The sequence below is a fragment of the Delphinapterus leucas genome, chromosome 7 (genome assembly GCF_059928025.1).
Source record: "Delphinapterus leucas isolate spDelLeu-1000000601 "Yukka" chromosome 7, BTC_Dleu_Yukka2, whole genome shotgun sequence".
NCBI lineage: Eukaryota > Metazoa > Chordata > Mammalia > Artiodactyla > Monodontidae > Delphinapterus > Delphinapterus leucas.
Window position 1 is genome coordinate 79,681,960 of NC_143135.1, and position 17,035 is coordinate 79,698,994.

The 17,035-nt window shown below is 35.6% G+C and overlaps 1 protein-coding gene across 1 annotated transcript in view; it reads left to right on the forward strand.

Moving 5' to 3' along the window:
• DYNC2H1 (dynein cytoplasmic 2 heavy chain 1) overlaps positions 1 to 17,035 on the forward strand; it is a 364,877-nt gene that overhangs the window by 310,188 nt on the left and 37,654 nt on the right. Inside the window, exon 85 of the mRNA XM_022560560.2 lies at positions 10,051 to 10,140. Within this exon, the coding sequence (XP_022416268.1) occupies positions 10,051 to 10,140 (90 nt within the window). The remainder of the gene's footprint in view (positions 1 to 10,050; positions 10,141 to 17,035) is intronic.

Genomic DNA, 17,035 nt, shown 5'->3' on the forward strand with positions numbered 1-17,035 from the left:
TATCTTTATAGAGACAGAAAAAGCATTTGACAAAATTCAGCATCCAGTCATGACAAAACCTTTCACTAAATTGGAATTTGAGGTGAACCTTCTTAACCTATGAAAAACCTATAGCTAACGTAAGAGTAAAAGACTGAATGTTTTCCCCCTAAGACTGGTAATAAAACATTGAGGTCTCACCAGTTCTTTTCAGCATTATACTGAAGGTCCTAGCTAGCACAACAAGTTAAGAAAAAGAAATAAAAGCCATACAAACTGGAAAGGAAGAAGGAAACCTATCTTTTTTTTTGTAGAGGATATGATGAACTATTCACAAGATCTTAAGAAATATAAAAGCTCTAAGGCTAGTAAGAGAGTTTAAGTTTAGCAAACTTTTGGTAAACACATTAAAAATGATGTATATCCTGGAAACAAACTATTGAGTATTGAACTATAAAAGTACCATTTGTAATAATAGCAGAAAGATGATATATCGGGATAAAATTGACAAAAGATGTGTAAAACTTTTGTACATACTGAAAACTACAAAACATTGATGAGTGAAATTTAAAAAGACCTAAATAAATGGAAAGATGCAGTGAAAGTTGTACTGTGCTCACAGATCAGGAGACCCATTATTACTGTTAAGATGTTAGTCTTTTCCAGACTTATCCTGAGATTCAACACAGTCCCGATAAAAATCCTCTGTAGAATTTTTTTATAGTGATTGAGAATTCGATTTGAATAAAATGCAAAAGACCTAGTGTAGCCTAAACAGTTTTGAAAAAGAAGAGTAAAATGGAAGTTCTTACTCTTCATGATTTCAAGACTTATTAAGGTATTATAATCAAAGCAGTGTGGTAATGGTAGAAATATAGATATATAGCTCAATAGAACAGAATAAAGAGTTCAGAAATAGACCCACAGATATATGATCAATTCATTTTCACCAAATATACTGGGGCAATTAAATGGAGACAGGGAAATTTCTTTAACAAATGGTAGTAGAACAATCAAATAGCCAAAAGCCTAATAATAATAATAGTAATACATACACCTGTACCTCCAAACATATACAAAAATTATCCCCAAATTGATCACACTGTTATGAAAATTCAAAGTAAGCCACAAACTAGGGGAAAAGATTTGCAAGACATACCTCTAACCAAGGAATATATATCCAGAAATATTAAAAAGAAATCAATTCGAAAATGCAAAGACAAACATCCCAATTTTTAAAATGAGAAAAAAGATTTGAATAGACACTTTATCAAGAAAATATACATATATTTAATTATACCAACATGACATTGGCCTAAATGAGTTTATCACAGAAAACAATGCAGAAAGAATCCATAAATTCTTAAAATCTCAGAGAATGTAAAAACATATATTTGACATATGTTCAACATGTTGAACATTATTTTGAAATAAATTTCACAGAAGTAAATATACATTTAATCTGTTTTTATTAGATTTTATTAGATGGAAAAATTTATAGATTATCATTTTACATGCTGAACATATTTGATGATTAACTTATCATCTTTCCCAAAGCTTCATTATAAGTATTTTTAATACTTCCAGTTGTATGTGTATGCTATGCTGAGGAAGCTATGAATCTGTTACATATTGGAAAGACAGATATTAAATAATACTTGTTTTAAAATGTACATACATTTTTAATAGAATTTATCATCCTCCACCAATAGCCATTTTCAATCATCAGATCCTTTCTCAAGGTGCCTTTAAAATTATTTTGGTATGCTGTACTACTCGTCACAACAGCAATGTGTTTTACCAGTTATCCGGTTTGTTTATTTCCTTGCTTGACTCTTTAATTTTTTTGGTAATTCTGGGTTAATTTAGTTAAATTTTTGTGCTAATGAGGTCATGATTCAATCCCTAAATTGACTTCTTGGCTTCAAATTGTTATGTAAATTTGAATTTTTAAAATAACTATAGTGACCTTCAAACTTATCACCCAAACTGTAGTTTTAAGAATGAAAGGGACTCCTACCTGGATGGAACTCTGGGACAATAGGGATCATTAGGCAAATTGGATCTATGGACATCTTATTTATAACTCTGTTTTTTCAAAATGTGCAAGGATGAAAGAGGAGCTGGGATTTTTTTAAAAAAATTAGTAATCGGATGACATAATAAATAATATTCAGCAAACATTTATTGACCATCAACCATGGACTCTCTATACCATGCCAGGCCCTAGAGATAGGAATAATACGTAGTACACGGTCTCTGTATTCAATGAGCTCAAAGTGGGTAACAAAAATATTATCAAGCACACAATGCTGGCATAGACTCAAGAAGGAAACTGGTTTCTTCTTTTCCCTTCTCACATTTTTCCGATGAAGTTTTGTAATTGTGGCAATATACATATATCATAAAATGTATCATTTTATCCATTTTAAGTGTACAGTTCAGTAATGTTAAGTACAGTCACACTGTTGTGCAACCAATCTCCAGAACTCTTTACATTTTACAAAACTGAAACGCTACCCATTTAAACAACTTCCCATTCCCCCACCACCTAGCCCCCAGCAACCACCATTCTACTTTCTATCTCTATGAATTTGACTACTCTAGGTACCTCATATAAGTGGAATCAAGCAGCATTTGTCTTTTGGTGACTGGTTTGTATCACTAAGGATAATATCCTCAAGGTTCATCCATATGTAGCATGTGTCAGTATTTCCCTTTTTTTTCAGTGCTGAATAATTTTCCATTGTATGTATATGCAGATGGTCCCCGACTTAAGGTGGTTTCTACTCTATGATGAGGCAAAAGTGATATGTATTCAGTAGAAACCATACTTTGAATTTTGAAGTTTGATCTTTTCCCTGGCTAGCGATATGTGGTACCTTATGCTCAAAATGCTGGGCAGCACAGAGAGCTGCAGCTCTCAGTCAGCCACTCAATCATCAGGGTGAACAACTGATACACTGCAACCATTCTGTATCTATACAGCCATTCTGTTTTTCACTTTCAGTGCAGTATTCCATAAATTACTTGAAATATCCTACACTTTATTATAAAATAGTCTTTGTGTTAGATGATTTTGCCCAACCATAGGCTAATGTAAGTAAGTGTTCTGGGCACGTTTAAAATAGGCTAGCCTATGCTATGATGTTTGGTGGTTTAGGTGTGTTAAATGCATTTTCAACTTGCAATATTTTCAACTTGCAATATTTTCAACTTGCAGTGGGTTTATCTGCACGTGGCCCCACTGTAAGTCGAGGAAGGTCTGTATCAGATTTTGTTTATCCGTTCACCCATCAATGGATTACTTCTACTTTTCCAGACGTTTTATAACTTAGTATAATCTCTTCATAAGTATTTCATAATTTTTTAATGGAAAACAGAAGTTACATGTCCTGAGAAAGCAAATGAGTCTCTTTAAAGGGAAGGCACAAAATAAAAAGATTTTTAAAATAGGATTCATATTTTAAAAGAAAATAATTCAGTTAAATAAATCTCTTGTATCTGAAAGTCCTTAGTTTGTTCTGGTGCTGTTTTATAGATTGTTTCTCTGTACTATTAAGAAAATTGAAATCTTTGGCTCTAAGTAAAGGTCTTAGTAAGATTAAATCAGAATGCATTCTAACTTTTATCACAAATTATCTTCTGAGTTGTACTTTCTCTTCCAAATAGAAGAGAGGCTATTCTATTAGACTCTCTCTATATAGTAAGGGCTCTATTATTAGGGTGTTTTACTCTGCAGCTATCTTTATCCTTCTGAAATATAACTCTCTAATCATGTATATGTGTGTAAAATGGATTTTAGCTAATTTAATTAATTGTACAAATTTGTAAGTTATGGCTAGTATAGGAGTTAGTGGTAATTTGTATACTGCCCATATGGGTTAATCACTTCATGTGAAATTGAAATTACAATGAACTGTATATTTTTTTCCTTTTTCCTTTCTCCTTTTCTTTAAAAAAAATGTAAACTGAATTCTGTTTTCCCACCTACAGTGAAATCCCAGTGCAACTTTTAGTGTTTGAAATAAATAGCAATTTCCATGCTGTCTCTCTGTGTCAGACACTGCAATAAGCTTGAGTCAGATGAAAGTTGATTCATTTCCAAAAACTATAATCCAGTGTTGGCTTAACTTCAGCAGTGTGCAGATACTGGATTACCAGTTTCTCACTCATGTGTGAGGATCAGCACGTCATTTTTATTAGTAGGATAGTGGTGTTTGTCAGTAGTATAGATAATTACGTTATTAAATGAAAAGGGAAAAGAGTTACTAACTGTGGTCCTTTTTTTTAAAGTTCATATAGTAAACATATTAAGGTTGCAGAGTGGAACTTAAAACATCCAAGATTATGTACTAGAATGTTTATTTGTGCAGGTCACTTAACCTTTCTCTACCTTAGTTTCTAAATGTTCGTAATGGGAGTAATAACTATCCATCTCAGAGGGTTGATGTGAAGTCTAAAGGGTTAATACAGGTGAAATGCTAAGAACAGTGCCTGCACATGTAAGTGCTGCACAAGTGTTTCTACAGTACCTTCCTAATTCACCTCTCTGACTGCAGTTTCATCACCCTAATGCTTGTTCTCCCTATTTCTACTAGGATAATCTTTCTAAAATCCAAATATGATTGTGTCACTTCCCTAGTTAAAGTGTAATTTAGTTTTATCGTTGCTTTCCAGATTAAGCTCCTCAGTATAAACATTCAAAAGCTTCATCGTCTGACCATCAGCCCAGTTGTCTCATGTCTTTTTTATTAATGCCCCTTCATTTTCTTACTGTCCTTCTTTACTTTACTGTAAGCTGTTTATCTTTTGAGACTCACCTCAAGCATTATCTCCACCAGAAAGCCTTTCCTGACTTTTGTCCTTAGGCACAGTTTGAATTTGGTGTACCTTACATCTGTGTTTCACGAGCACAGTACTTGTCATTATCAGGGAACTTACTGTATTGTCTGTAGCTGTCTTCTTTTATTATTTATTTCCCCCTCTAGTGCAAACTTCTGTGAACAGGGATTGTGTTATAACTTTGTATCCACAGGACCTAACAAACGATTGACAAATAGCAGCTATTTAACAGGTTATTGCTGAGTTGTCAGTTAATTACTTGATGCTTGAAAAAGAGTGAATTAGGAAATCTGCTTGTATCCTGTTTTGCTTTTATGACATCTTTCATGAAAAGCATGGGATAACAAAAAGTTTACATTTAGAGTTAGACCTGGGTTCAAGTTCTCTACCATTTAGATTAAAAAAAAAAAAGTTAAATAAACCTACTCTAAGCCTTAGTTTCCCCATAATTATAACTTTAATTCCCAATACATAATTGTCATGTTGAATCTTCACGAAACTAGCAGCAACCTTCTGCAAAAAATATGTGCTTGATTACATGTACTCCTCCTTCATCAAAATCACACACAAAATCACACACCTTCCCTCCTACCTCTTTGGAGCAGTTTCTCAGAACTATCTGAAATGCTGTCTCCCGGGCTATAGTCCTCATTTTGCCCCAAGTAAAACTTAATGCACAACTCTAACATTGTGCATTTTTTTTCAGTTGACAAATCTCAAATGGTGTAATATAGAAATTACATTATAGAAATGTAAAATACGTTGGAGGCAGAATTAATGCTGACAGACTCTAGAGTTAGGTTACCTGGGTTCACATCTTGGACTTGCCATTTTCCAGCTCTGTGATTTTGGATATGCTGTTCTCTTTGTGTCTCCATTTTCTCCTCTGTGAAATGGAAATTACAATAGTACCTGCTTCCGGTACATATCCAGCACTCAGCACAGTTACTAACACATATATGTTAGCTTAAAAAGTCCCCTCCAGTTATGTCTACCTTTGTCAAAATTCAACACAACTTTCAAAGCTTCACAGTACTTCCTTTACTAAGATTTCTTTGATTAAATCATTGTTTTCCTCTTAGCTGCAGAAACATGCTATATAAGTCATTCTTAAAACACCATCAGGGACATTAGCTGTGTATCTCCTTTACTGGTTTCTAATGCTCTTTAGGGTGAAGATTGTATTCCTCGTAGTCTTCTATCATACCACTATCATTTCATATTACTTCGGTCATATCACATATCATGTTGTAATTCTCTACATAGGATTTAGCACTGTGTAGTCTTTTTCTTATAATATATTTAGAAATAAGTATATTGCCTTTATCCCCCAGTAAAATGTAAGCTCCATGATAGCCAGGACCTTATAATGCCTGCACATTATAGGCTCTCAGTAATTGCTGAATGGTTGGACAATAAGGACTTGAATATGTATTGAATGAAAGTATTACATCTGACACTAATATTGATAGTTCTCTTAGTTAATCTATTGCTGTGTAATAAATTGCCCTAGAATTTAGTGACACAAAACAATGAAAAGTTATCACATTACAGTTTCTGTGAGTCGGGATCTGGGGGTAGCTTAGCTGGGTGTTCTGTCTTAGGGTCTCCCACAAGTCTGCAATTAGGTGTCACTAGGGCTGCAATTACTGCAGCCTCTCAGAGCACTTATGGGATGGCTGTTGGCAGCCCTCAGGTCCTCACTTATTGTTGACTGGACATATCAGTTCCTTGCTACATGGGCATCTCCATAAAGCAACCCACAGTATGCAACTTTTTCACACAGAGTGAACAAGGAAGAGATGAAGAGAAAGTGAGCTAGACAGAAGTCACAATATTTGTACCCTACTCTCAGAAGTGGCTTCTCATCACTTTTGCCATATTCTTTCCTTAGAAGCAAGTCCCTAAAACCAGTTCATGCTCAAGGTGAGGGAATTTCACAAGGATGGAGGTGAATGCCAAGTGGCAGGGGTCACTGGGAGCACCTTAAAGGTTGCCTACCAGTAACTTACTTTATGTAATTAAACACTATATAAAGGAGCTATCTTTCTACAACAGGAAAAGCATAAAACTTAGAATGTGAAAACCTGACCTATCAGCTATCTATTGCTATGTAATAAACTACCCTGAAACTTAATGGCTGAAAACAAGAACAATCATTTATTTAGCTCATGAGTGTGTGGTTTGGGCAGGGTCTGGTGGGGAAAGCTTGTCTTTGCTTCGTGTGACACCAGCTGAGTCAGTTCAGCTTAGAACAGGAGGTACTACTTAATGGATGCTCAGTCACGGGGCTGGCTAGGTGGCGCTGATTTTTGGCTGGTAGTTTATCGGGACTGATGGCTAGAGGCCTTGGTTGCTCTCTAGATGTCTCCACATGGGCCTCTCTATATGGACTACTTGGCTTCTTCACAACATGGTATCTTGGTTCTAAAAGTGTATACCCCAAGAAAGAGGAAATGAAAGCTGTGAATTTGTTAAGACCTAGATCTGAAAACTGATAAAGCGTCACTTCTCCCTTATTCTATTGGTCGGGTTGTCAAGGGGTGGGGTGGACATAGACCTCAACTCTCAATGGGAAGAGTATCAAGTAATTTTGGGACCATGTTTTGAAGCTGCTGAAGTCTGCCCTTTGGGCACAAATTATTTGCATTTCTCCCACATGTAAAATGCAGTCCTCTCCATCCAAGTTTCCCCAGATGTCTCATTCCTTTACAGCCTCAGGCCGGATGTTGTCATCAAAATCAGGTGGAAGTATGGGTGAGGCTTCTTGGGTTTGGTTCTTCAAAAACAGTTTCTCAAGCATGGTTTTCAACTAAAGACCTATGACGTGCAGAGATAAGTTATTGTCCCCTACAAACCCAATATAAAATGGTAGGACAGGTAACTGCAATAGACATTCCCACTCAAAAAATGAGGAAATGGGAGGCTCACGTGTCCTTAGCAATTCTGAAATCTAAGCAAGCTTATGTTTTCAGTTCCTTTATTAGGATTCCATATTGTTCCCTGGGAATAATTATCCATGGCTCTTGGTTTTGCCCTCTGAGCTGTTGATTCTCGTCTCTTAATTATCCATACATTTCAATAAGATTTAGCCATGTTTGAAGCTGAGTGGTTTTCTCAACCTGCTTCCCACCCATAGGGATTCTGGGGTCCAAAGTTCTCTTTTAATTGTGCCCTCTTTTCCCCATTAATCCCAAACAGATGAAACTTACACCAGAACAGCATTCCAAGATTGTGAGTTTGCTTTGAATCTCATTGAGATTCACATTAGACAAAAACTATGGCCATAAATCTTGTGATAAGCCTTTTTCTCTACCTTAGGCTTCTTGTGTGTTGGCTGTGGGACAACACCCTTAAGATTCATTGAAGCCTTATTGTTTAACAGAAGGGATCTGCAAGGCATGCTCTTAAGGTCCCAAGAGTACTTTTGTCTGTCTGAGATTGTTTCCTCCCTTTCCTTTAAGTCCTCAAAGTCCCTTAGACCTCCACTATTCTCTTAGAAGCCCTTTATGTTTTCACTTACATTCTGTTGAAGGTTCTTGCAGCTTCAGCCCACCACCCAGTCTCAAATCTAGTGCCATATGTTTTAGGTTTTTGTTAAGGTAGAACCCTGCTTCTGGATACCAAAGAACTATATCAGTTAAGTCTTGCTGTATAACAAATCCCACCAAAACTTACCAGGTTAAAACATAATAATTTTTAAAAAATCATTTTATTTTAAGCTTACAGAGCTGAAATTTGGGTAGACCTTGGTAGAGAAAGCTTGTCTCTTCCACTCCGCTCACTCATGTGGCTGGCAAGTCAGTGCTGCCTGAGAGCTGGGAGCCTCAGTTCATCTCCACATGGGCCTCTCCAAAAATTGGACTTCACAATATGTTGGATGGGTTCCAAGATCAAGAGTCACAAAAGACAGGAAATACAAGCAACCAATTTCTTAAGACCTGGACCTGGAAACTGGAACCACATCACTTCTGCTATATTCACAGGACACTTATTTAAGAAGAAGAGCAGACTTCAGGTCTCCACAGAATTGTCAAAGGATTTAGGGGTCATGTTTTAAAGTCATCACACCTGTTTCAGTTCACAGCATAGCTCCAGCACTTAGCTACCATATTCCTAAGAAGGCTTACTTCATTCACCTAGAGTAATTGAACTAGATGTTTTCTAAGGTCTTTTTTTCACTGTAAGGTTTGTTATCTTACAATTTCCATTTTCCATACATTGTTGATATACTCTAGCCTGGAGTAGTTTCTCAGCTATGTAATCAGACAGTGTTTTGGGTTAAGCAATTGATGCTCTCTCCTTATTATTCCACTGGAGAAAAATAAGTATTAAGTTTGAATGATAGTTACATAATATTTGAAAAATCCAGAAAACTCTCACAGAAAAGGAATATTATAATGAATGTATTAATGGAGAATGTCAGTTTAAAAGAAGGTCAGATATTAAAAAGGTAACTTTTTTAGAAAGGTTTTATTTATTTCTTTAATTTAGAGTATTTTCTGTTTTATTCTCTTTTTGTCATATATCTGGTGTGGTTTGGGAGATAAAATTTCTGTAATTCTGTAGGGACACAAGACTAGTTGTTTTTTGTCTTTACTACTTATAAAATGAATTTGTGAAATTTAATTTGATTTCATTACATATCATTTCAAGAAAACATGGTTTGCTACTTTCTATATACTGGCTTATGTTCATTTGTTTATTCTTTCAAGAATTTTTACTTAAAAATATTTCCTTTTAGAGAAACAGGTCAATTCATTCTGACTCTATTTATCATTCAATTTTAATGAGATAAGATCAAAGAAAAAGACATATCTTTTTAAAAAGTTTTTTTATTAATTTTTTTATGGAGTATGGTTGCTTTACAATGTTGTGTTCGCCTCCACTGCACAACAAAATGAATCAGCCATACACACATACAGATATCCCCTCCCTTTCGGACTTCCTTCCCATTTAGTTTACCACAGTGCATTAGGTAGAGTTCCCTGTGCTATACAGTATGCTCCCATCAGTTGTCTATTTTATACATACACTGGGATTGACACATATACATTATTGATATTATGTATAAAATAGAAAAAAGGCATATCTTAATGAAATGAATTCATGATACACATAATGTGAATTATGCCAAAGTATTTTCCCCATCACACTAATGTTAAAAGATCTTTTATATGTAATATTGTATATGTAAACTTAATTTTGATCCTTTTAAAATTGCAGTGTCCTCTCACATGGCAAAGCAAGTGGGAAGGTCCAGAAGATCCTTTACAATACCTTAGAGGTCTTGTAGCTCGTGCCCTTGCAATACAGGTAAGATGAAATTATTTAGTAATTGTATGACTGTATGACGATTGTACTATAAACTCTCATATTGTTAACCATTCTGCTAGCAACTAGTGAAAATATTATGATTTTGTTCATAGAGCACCGTATATTCCTTTCTTATTCTGTCATCTGTGATTTTACCTAGCACCCTTTAAAAAAAGACAAAACAAAAAGACTGTGTTCTCTCTGTGTAGTGTGGCTTTTCATAATTTTTGAGAATTTAGAGAAAAATCTACAATTTTAATATAGATGGATCGTATAGATGGTAACTGAAACTTATTCATAACTGTGACTAATTTGCTTTAGGGTATGTCCCCCCTACAGGGAGCTTCTTTTTTCTGTTTTGTTTTTTTCCAAATTGATCAAGTTTTTTCAGAGTGGCCCAGTCAGGTAAATGAAGGAAAATTGAACAGAATAAGGAATGATATAGACGGAGAAAGACAAGGTGATTATTTTTTTTAAGGAATAGCAAATGTTATAGGTCAGTTGGTGCATGCAATGTACCACTTTTCCTGTGTGGTTTTGCACTGTCTTACTGCCTTCTTCCTCTGCTTGTTACACTGCTTTCACAAATAACATTCTTTGTCATATCAGCTTATTAGGAGTAACTTGATCAGTGTCCTTCTAGATACAGCAATCCTCATTCACTTTTTCTTTTTAGTAGTGCACATACCTGTCCACATCTTTAACTTTTCCCTTAGCAGAACACCCTGCTTTTTACCTTACAGAGAAAATTCAAGCTATGAAATATGACCACTTGAAAATGCCTACCCTTCCCTCCCACCTACAAATTTGTCTAAACCCACTCTCATCATCTTTGTTCTAATACAAAAGTAGTTGACCTTCTGCTGTTGAAGCCTCATCCCTAGAGCTGTATACTTGATTTCATCTCCTCTCATCTCTTTAGACACTTCCTCTAGGGGGGCCTTGCCTTGTTGTATAATTTCATCTTTTCCTCTCTTCTTACTCTATGCTGCCAGTCTGCCAATGGTACTCCTTTGAAGGGGCCAGAACTCATCTGAATGTTTATTTGGCTTCCAGTATAATCAACCTCTCAGTTGTAGGATTATTGAAGAAGAAACTACTGGATCTGAAAATGAGTTTAAAATTAGCAGGTAGAGAAGAACAAGGCAGGGACTTGGGTTTACCCATCTTCCTATCTACTGTGTATATGTCCAGATATAATCTATCAATAAATGCCAGAAAAATGGAGGGAAGGAAGGATAGAGAAGTCAGAAGAGGAAGGACAAATAGTCCATCGGTGCTCTTAGAAAAATACAGAAATGCTCTGAAGTCCTTGGTGTGTTATAATTGCATGGCTGTGATAATTTATCACTTAATATATGTATCAGTATTATTTGCATTAGATTATTTTATAAAGGGCAGAAACTTTATTTGCTGCCAATGGGTAGCTTTTATTACACTATACATGTAAGTATGCTTAATAATTATGCTATGTGCATATAATAAATATATTATTGATACTGAAATTAATAAAAGCAGTTTTACATAAATTATTACAATTTTCTGGCATGATTATTCATACTGAGTATATTGTATACTGATCATGAAAACTGAAAACTTTTTCACTGTGTGATTTTCTAAAAAGCTTTATAGGCATTTAGCCTTAATTATAATGATAAAATATCCTTTTAACCTTCAGGATAATTTTCAGGCTTGACCATAGTTTATCTTATCTTTCTACCTAGGGAATATGCAATAATTCATCATTTATGTCACCACTTAAGGATATATTTTTATTGTTTTCCTGCCTTAATATTTTTTTTTCAGTTATGAATGTACAGATATCTGCTTCCCTAAGATAACCTTTAGTGTTTGGCATTCACTTTCCATCTAGTCAAGGGTCTGCCAGGTCCTTTGATTTCATACATGCCTTTTATGTTTCACAGATAAGTAACCAGAGCAACTTACAAAGTTTAGAGGAAGAGCGTGGCTACTTAGGTGGGGAAGAAAGGGCTGAGAATATTGGGAGGGCAGGGAGAATTAGAAGTACTATTTTCAGAGATCTGGGAAAATGGCAGCTTTTGGTTATTTATGAAAGTGTAATGATCAGACTGATTCCAAATAGGTACACAGCAGGTTGAGCCCACTTCCAGCCATGGTTTAAAATCCCAGAGCCTTTCATTTAGGGCATAACATATAGGAAACAGAAGCTACTGAGAGTATTACACATAGTGCCTGATCAATACAGGGGTTTTGTGCAAATAAGGTGAGAGTGACTGGGTCAAGATGGCATTCATTTATTTAGTCAGTCAAACATAAGCAACAACTTTATGCTAAGCTCTGAGTGAAGTACTGGAGATAAAATGATAAGTAAATTGATACAGTTTCTGCCTCACAGAATTTAAATTTCTTACATTCATTCATTTAGCAATTAAAAATTCTATCTTGGTGCCATGCACTGTGCTGAGGTTGCTGAATATAGAATGGTAAACAAAATAGATATACATTGTGTCCCAAGGAACTGTCCTTACAATTTATCAGAAAAAATAGACAACCAAATAAACAGCAACAGTAAGAGTGACAAAGGAAGTCTAGTACTATGGGAGCAAATAGCAAGAGTACCTAACCTACATGGGAACAGGGAAGTGATGCTTAAGCGGAAAGCTTAGTAGGAATAGACCAAGCAAGGACAAGAGGAAAGGCTGTGCCAGACAAGAGGAAAGACTGTGCCAGACAAGAGGAAGGTCAGAGTCAAGAGTAAGCCATGCGCTTTTAATAACTAAAAGCAGAGCATAGAGCGCAAGGAGGGGTGTTCAGAGATTAGGCTGGTGGAGCAGGAAAGGCCATGTTATGATACTGTATTAAGGGATTATATTTGATCATAAGGGCAAAAGGGAACACTGTGGGATATTAAGGAGAGAAATCAGATTATGTTTTAGAGGATCATTTTTCAATATGGAGAGAGTCTTACTCTACTGGGTGACATGGGTTTAAGACTGTCCTCTCAATGCTGGTGATTTAGAGAGAGCCAGAGAACCCTTAGGTACCCAAGCAGTCTCAGCCAAAGAGAGTCTTGCAGTCATTTATCCTATGGTCTCTAAGATCCTTTAGGGCAAGGACTTTAAAAAAAATAATAATTCCACTGTATTTCTAATACGTAGTGTACTGCCTTCTGAATAAATGAATGAACAAATGAATGGACTAGATATATAAATATAATATAATATATATAACATATTATTTCCTATTGAGACCCTAGAATTATTTTCCTGACTTCGAGTTTTTCTGCTCTTTCTTCAGAAATAACATCTGAGAGTTTCTTTGGTTCCTGATTTCCACTGTTTGTTTCCCCTTTGGCCTGCAGAATAGCCTCTGCAGAAGTTCTCCCTAGTATAGTCTGATTTTTCTGTGTTGATCATTTTAAATTCCAGCATGTTCTCTACCCAGTTCATAAATCTGTGGGGTCAGCATTTGCCTTTTTCCCTCTGTCTTCATATTTTCAACTTCTCACAGTTGGATCCCTTGACTCTACGCCTGCAATTTCTGTTCCAACCTAGCTCATGAGTTGATTCTATTTAAGGATGTAAGACCTTCATATCGAGTACCCAGTTAGGCTTGGGTGTGCTAAACAGACCCAGTATTCTGCACATGTTTAATGGGCTCCTGAATGTCTCATTTTACTTCTACTGCTAACCAAACTTGGGGTGCCATGTGTCATTGGCAAGCTTTCATGCCCATTTTTTAGGACTGAGCTTCTCTGTAGGTTCTTTCTTTCATTTTAAAATTTATAGTGACTTCTTGAACTCTACACAATTTTTTTGGCCTAACTCGAGCCAGTGGCTGGTACACTCATATACTACCAAATCCTGCCACCCATCATTCTTATGATGGAATCTTGTTTATATCAACTGTTAAGGTCCTTGAAATCTGGGGAGATTTAAGCAATAAAAAGAATTAGTTATTATTGTTGTTATTATTAATAAATGCCATTCAGCATGACATATAAACTATCCTTAGAGTTTATCAGGAAAGACAACAAATAAGCCACAACAATCAAAATGATAAAGGAAGTGCAGTACTCTAGGAATAAATAGCAGAAGTACTACAACCTAGAAGCACTTAATGCTATCTCCATTCCTGTAATGGCCTGAATTAAGTCTGAATTAGGCCTTATTTGGGCACTGTGTAGTAGACTATACCAAAGTACCTTTTCTATCAGCAGACGCTAATGTTATGTTGCTTCCTTTCATCCCCTCCCACTGTGGAACGCTGGGAAGCATATTTTTCCCTAGTATAGGCATCAGCCCCTTCACTCTTATGTTTTTCTGAGATTCTTTTTAGGTGCTGCTTCCTATTTTTTGTTCAAATATTCAGGCACACAGTTTCTCACATGTCTGCAAAGATGCTTGTTGTTAGCCACATAGATTGCTTTAACTTTTTCACTTTGCATTTTACTTCTATGGCCCACTTCAAGAAAACTAATTCTTCTCTGAAAAAAAAAAATCTGTGAGCCTCTAGCTCTTATTTCTTCCCCTTTAATCCTAATTATCACTAATACATCAGACTGGCATTTCTAGATCTAGAAATGTGGCTCGTTACACCCTTTTTGGGTTCAGCTAAATGGCTCTTCTCACTTCCCTAGCAGTAAAATGTACTAGTGACCTATATTTGAGCTTCAGATCACTTTCTTTTCTTTCAGTGCACCACTTCAAACATATACTCAAACTTTTTAAATGATCAAATGAAGGATAGAAAGAAAAATGAATATTTATAAGAACTGAGCGTATTTTGGATCTCAGGCATACATGTGCTTTAGACACAATCTAGTAATATTTATAATATATGAGGTACATATTTTTATTTCCATTTTTAAAGATGCGAAAAGTAAAACCCCATATTCAAGAATAGTTTACAAAATGTGTATGATAAATGATAGAACTCACACTCAAATTCCCTTTCTATAATATCTCAGAGTTTTTGATATCTATCAGCAACATTTTTAAAAGATGTTTCTACCCCTTGAAACCTTTTTATAAGTTGGCCTCAAGGTCACCACACACTTCTGTTTTTTTTATCTGTCTATTTCTCTGGCTTTTCTATTCCCTCATCTCTAATTGGATTCCCTAGAGCACAGTCCTCTGTCCTTTTCTATCTGTACTCCACCCATAGTGATCTCATGCCTATGAATCCCATCTAAACTTTTATTATTCTCAGATTTATAGCTCCAGCCCAGTATTCTCCCCTAACTCTGGTGTATACTCAGTATTTTCACTTGGATGTTTAATAAACATCTCAAACTTAACATATTCAAAACTGAACTCCTGCCCTTTACTGAAAAACTTGTGCTACCCGCAGTCTTTCCCGTAAAAGTAAATGACATCTCCACCTTTCTTGAGGCATAGGCACAAGGTCTTGGAATCATTGTTAACTCTTCTCTCATACACTGCATCCATTCAATCAGAAAAATTACCTTGGCTGTACGTTCAAAATATATTCTGAGGCACCTCTCACCACTTTCACTGCTACTACCTTGATTGAAGTCATTATTGGTGCAGCTGCCACCTGACTAGTCCTGCTTCCATCCTGGTCTCCTTTCTGGGCAGTTCTCAACCCAGCAGTCTAAATATTCTGGTTAAAGCATCAGATTATATCACTCCTCTCTTGGAAATTTCCCCACGGCTTCTCGTCTCATCCAGAGTAACAAAATCCTTACAGCAACCTGCAAGATCTGGCCCGTTTACCTCTCTGATTTCCTCTCCTACTTTTTGCTTCCTTATTTATTCTGTTCCAGCCATACTGGTCTCCTTGCTTTTCAATGAACAGCCTGGCACACTCCCTCAAAGGGACTTTATTCTTCCTGTTTCCTCTACCTGGAATGCTCTCCCTCAGATATCTGCAAGGAAGTTTCATTTTTCCTTGTTTCTTCTTTTTTTTTTTTTCAAGGAAAGAAGTTTCTTTATCCCTCAGGACCATCCTATTTCAGATTGTAACCCTCCTCTTCCTTGATACTTTACATCCTGTTTCCCTTTTAAATTTTTTTCCATAGCCTATATCTCCACCTAATAGTGTATATATTTTACTTGTTTGTTTGTTTGTTTTCTCTGTATTCCTCCACTAAAATGGAAGCTTGATAAGGGCAGAGATTTTTGTCTGTTTACTGCTCTATCCAAGCATGTAGAACAGTGGCTTACACAAGTAGGTTTTTCAATAAATATCTGTTGAATAAATGAATGATTCAGTCAATCTTAGGGTTATTCTCAAGCAAACTGACATAAATCTCTTTCATTCTTCCCAATCATCATGATTCATACACCTGCTGAGATGTATTTTTGTAGTACCCATGAGATATTTCTGAGATTTTAGCTTCTATTTAAATCTACCCAATGAACACTATTGTTCAACTTTATACTCTGTTCCACCATCTAACATTTGAAGGCTTGTTTCATTTTCTCTTAAGATCTTGAACTTTAAAAGTAATTTTATTAAAATTACATTGTTTACTTTTCTTTCATTTTCTGACGTGTCTTAATCTATTTTGCAAGGTTCTGCAATACTTTGCATTCCTGAGAAGGGAATCTCTTTTTTTCCCCCAACTCAGTAACTTTCACAGTCATTACTGCAATGTTTTACACATACTGGGTACTCCGTAAAAATATTCATAGGAAAAGTTACATAAACAAAATTGAAAAAATAGTCTGTATGTGGTCAAAAACCTCCAGCATCCCTATTTTCATGTACTATACTCAGCTAGAAGAGCTACCTTACAGGTATTTTTTATTCATATTCTTTAATTTATTCATCATTTGGTGAATGGTTATTGAATTTTTATTATGTGCCATTCATTGCTCTGCCAATAAGAATCTCTACATTTAGTGGAGATATATAATAAATAAATACATTAAATTAGAATTGCATA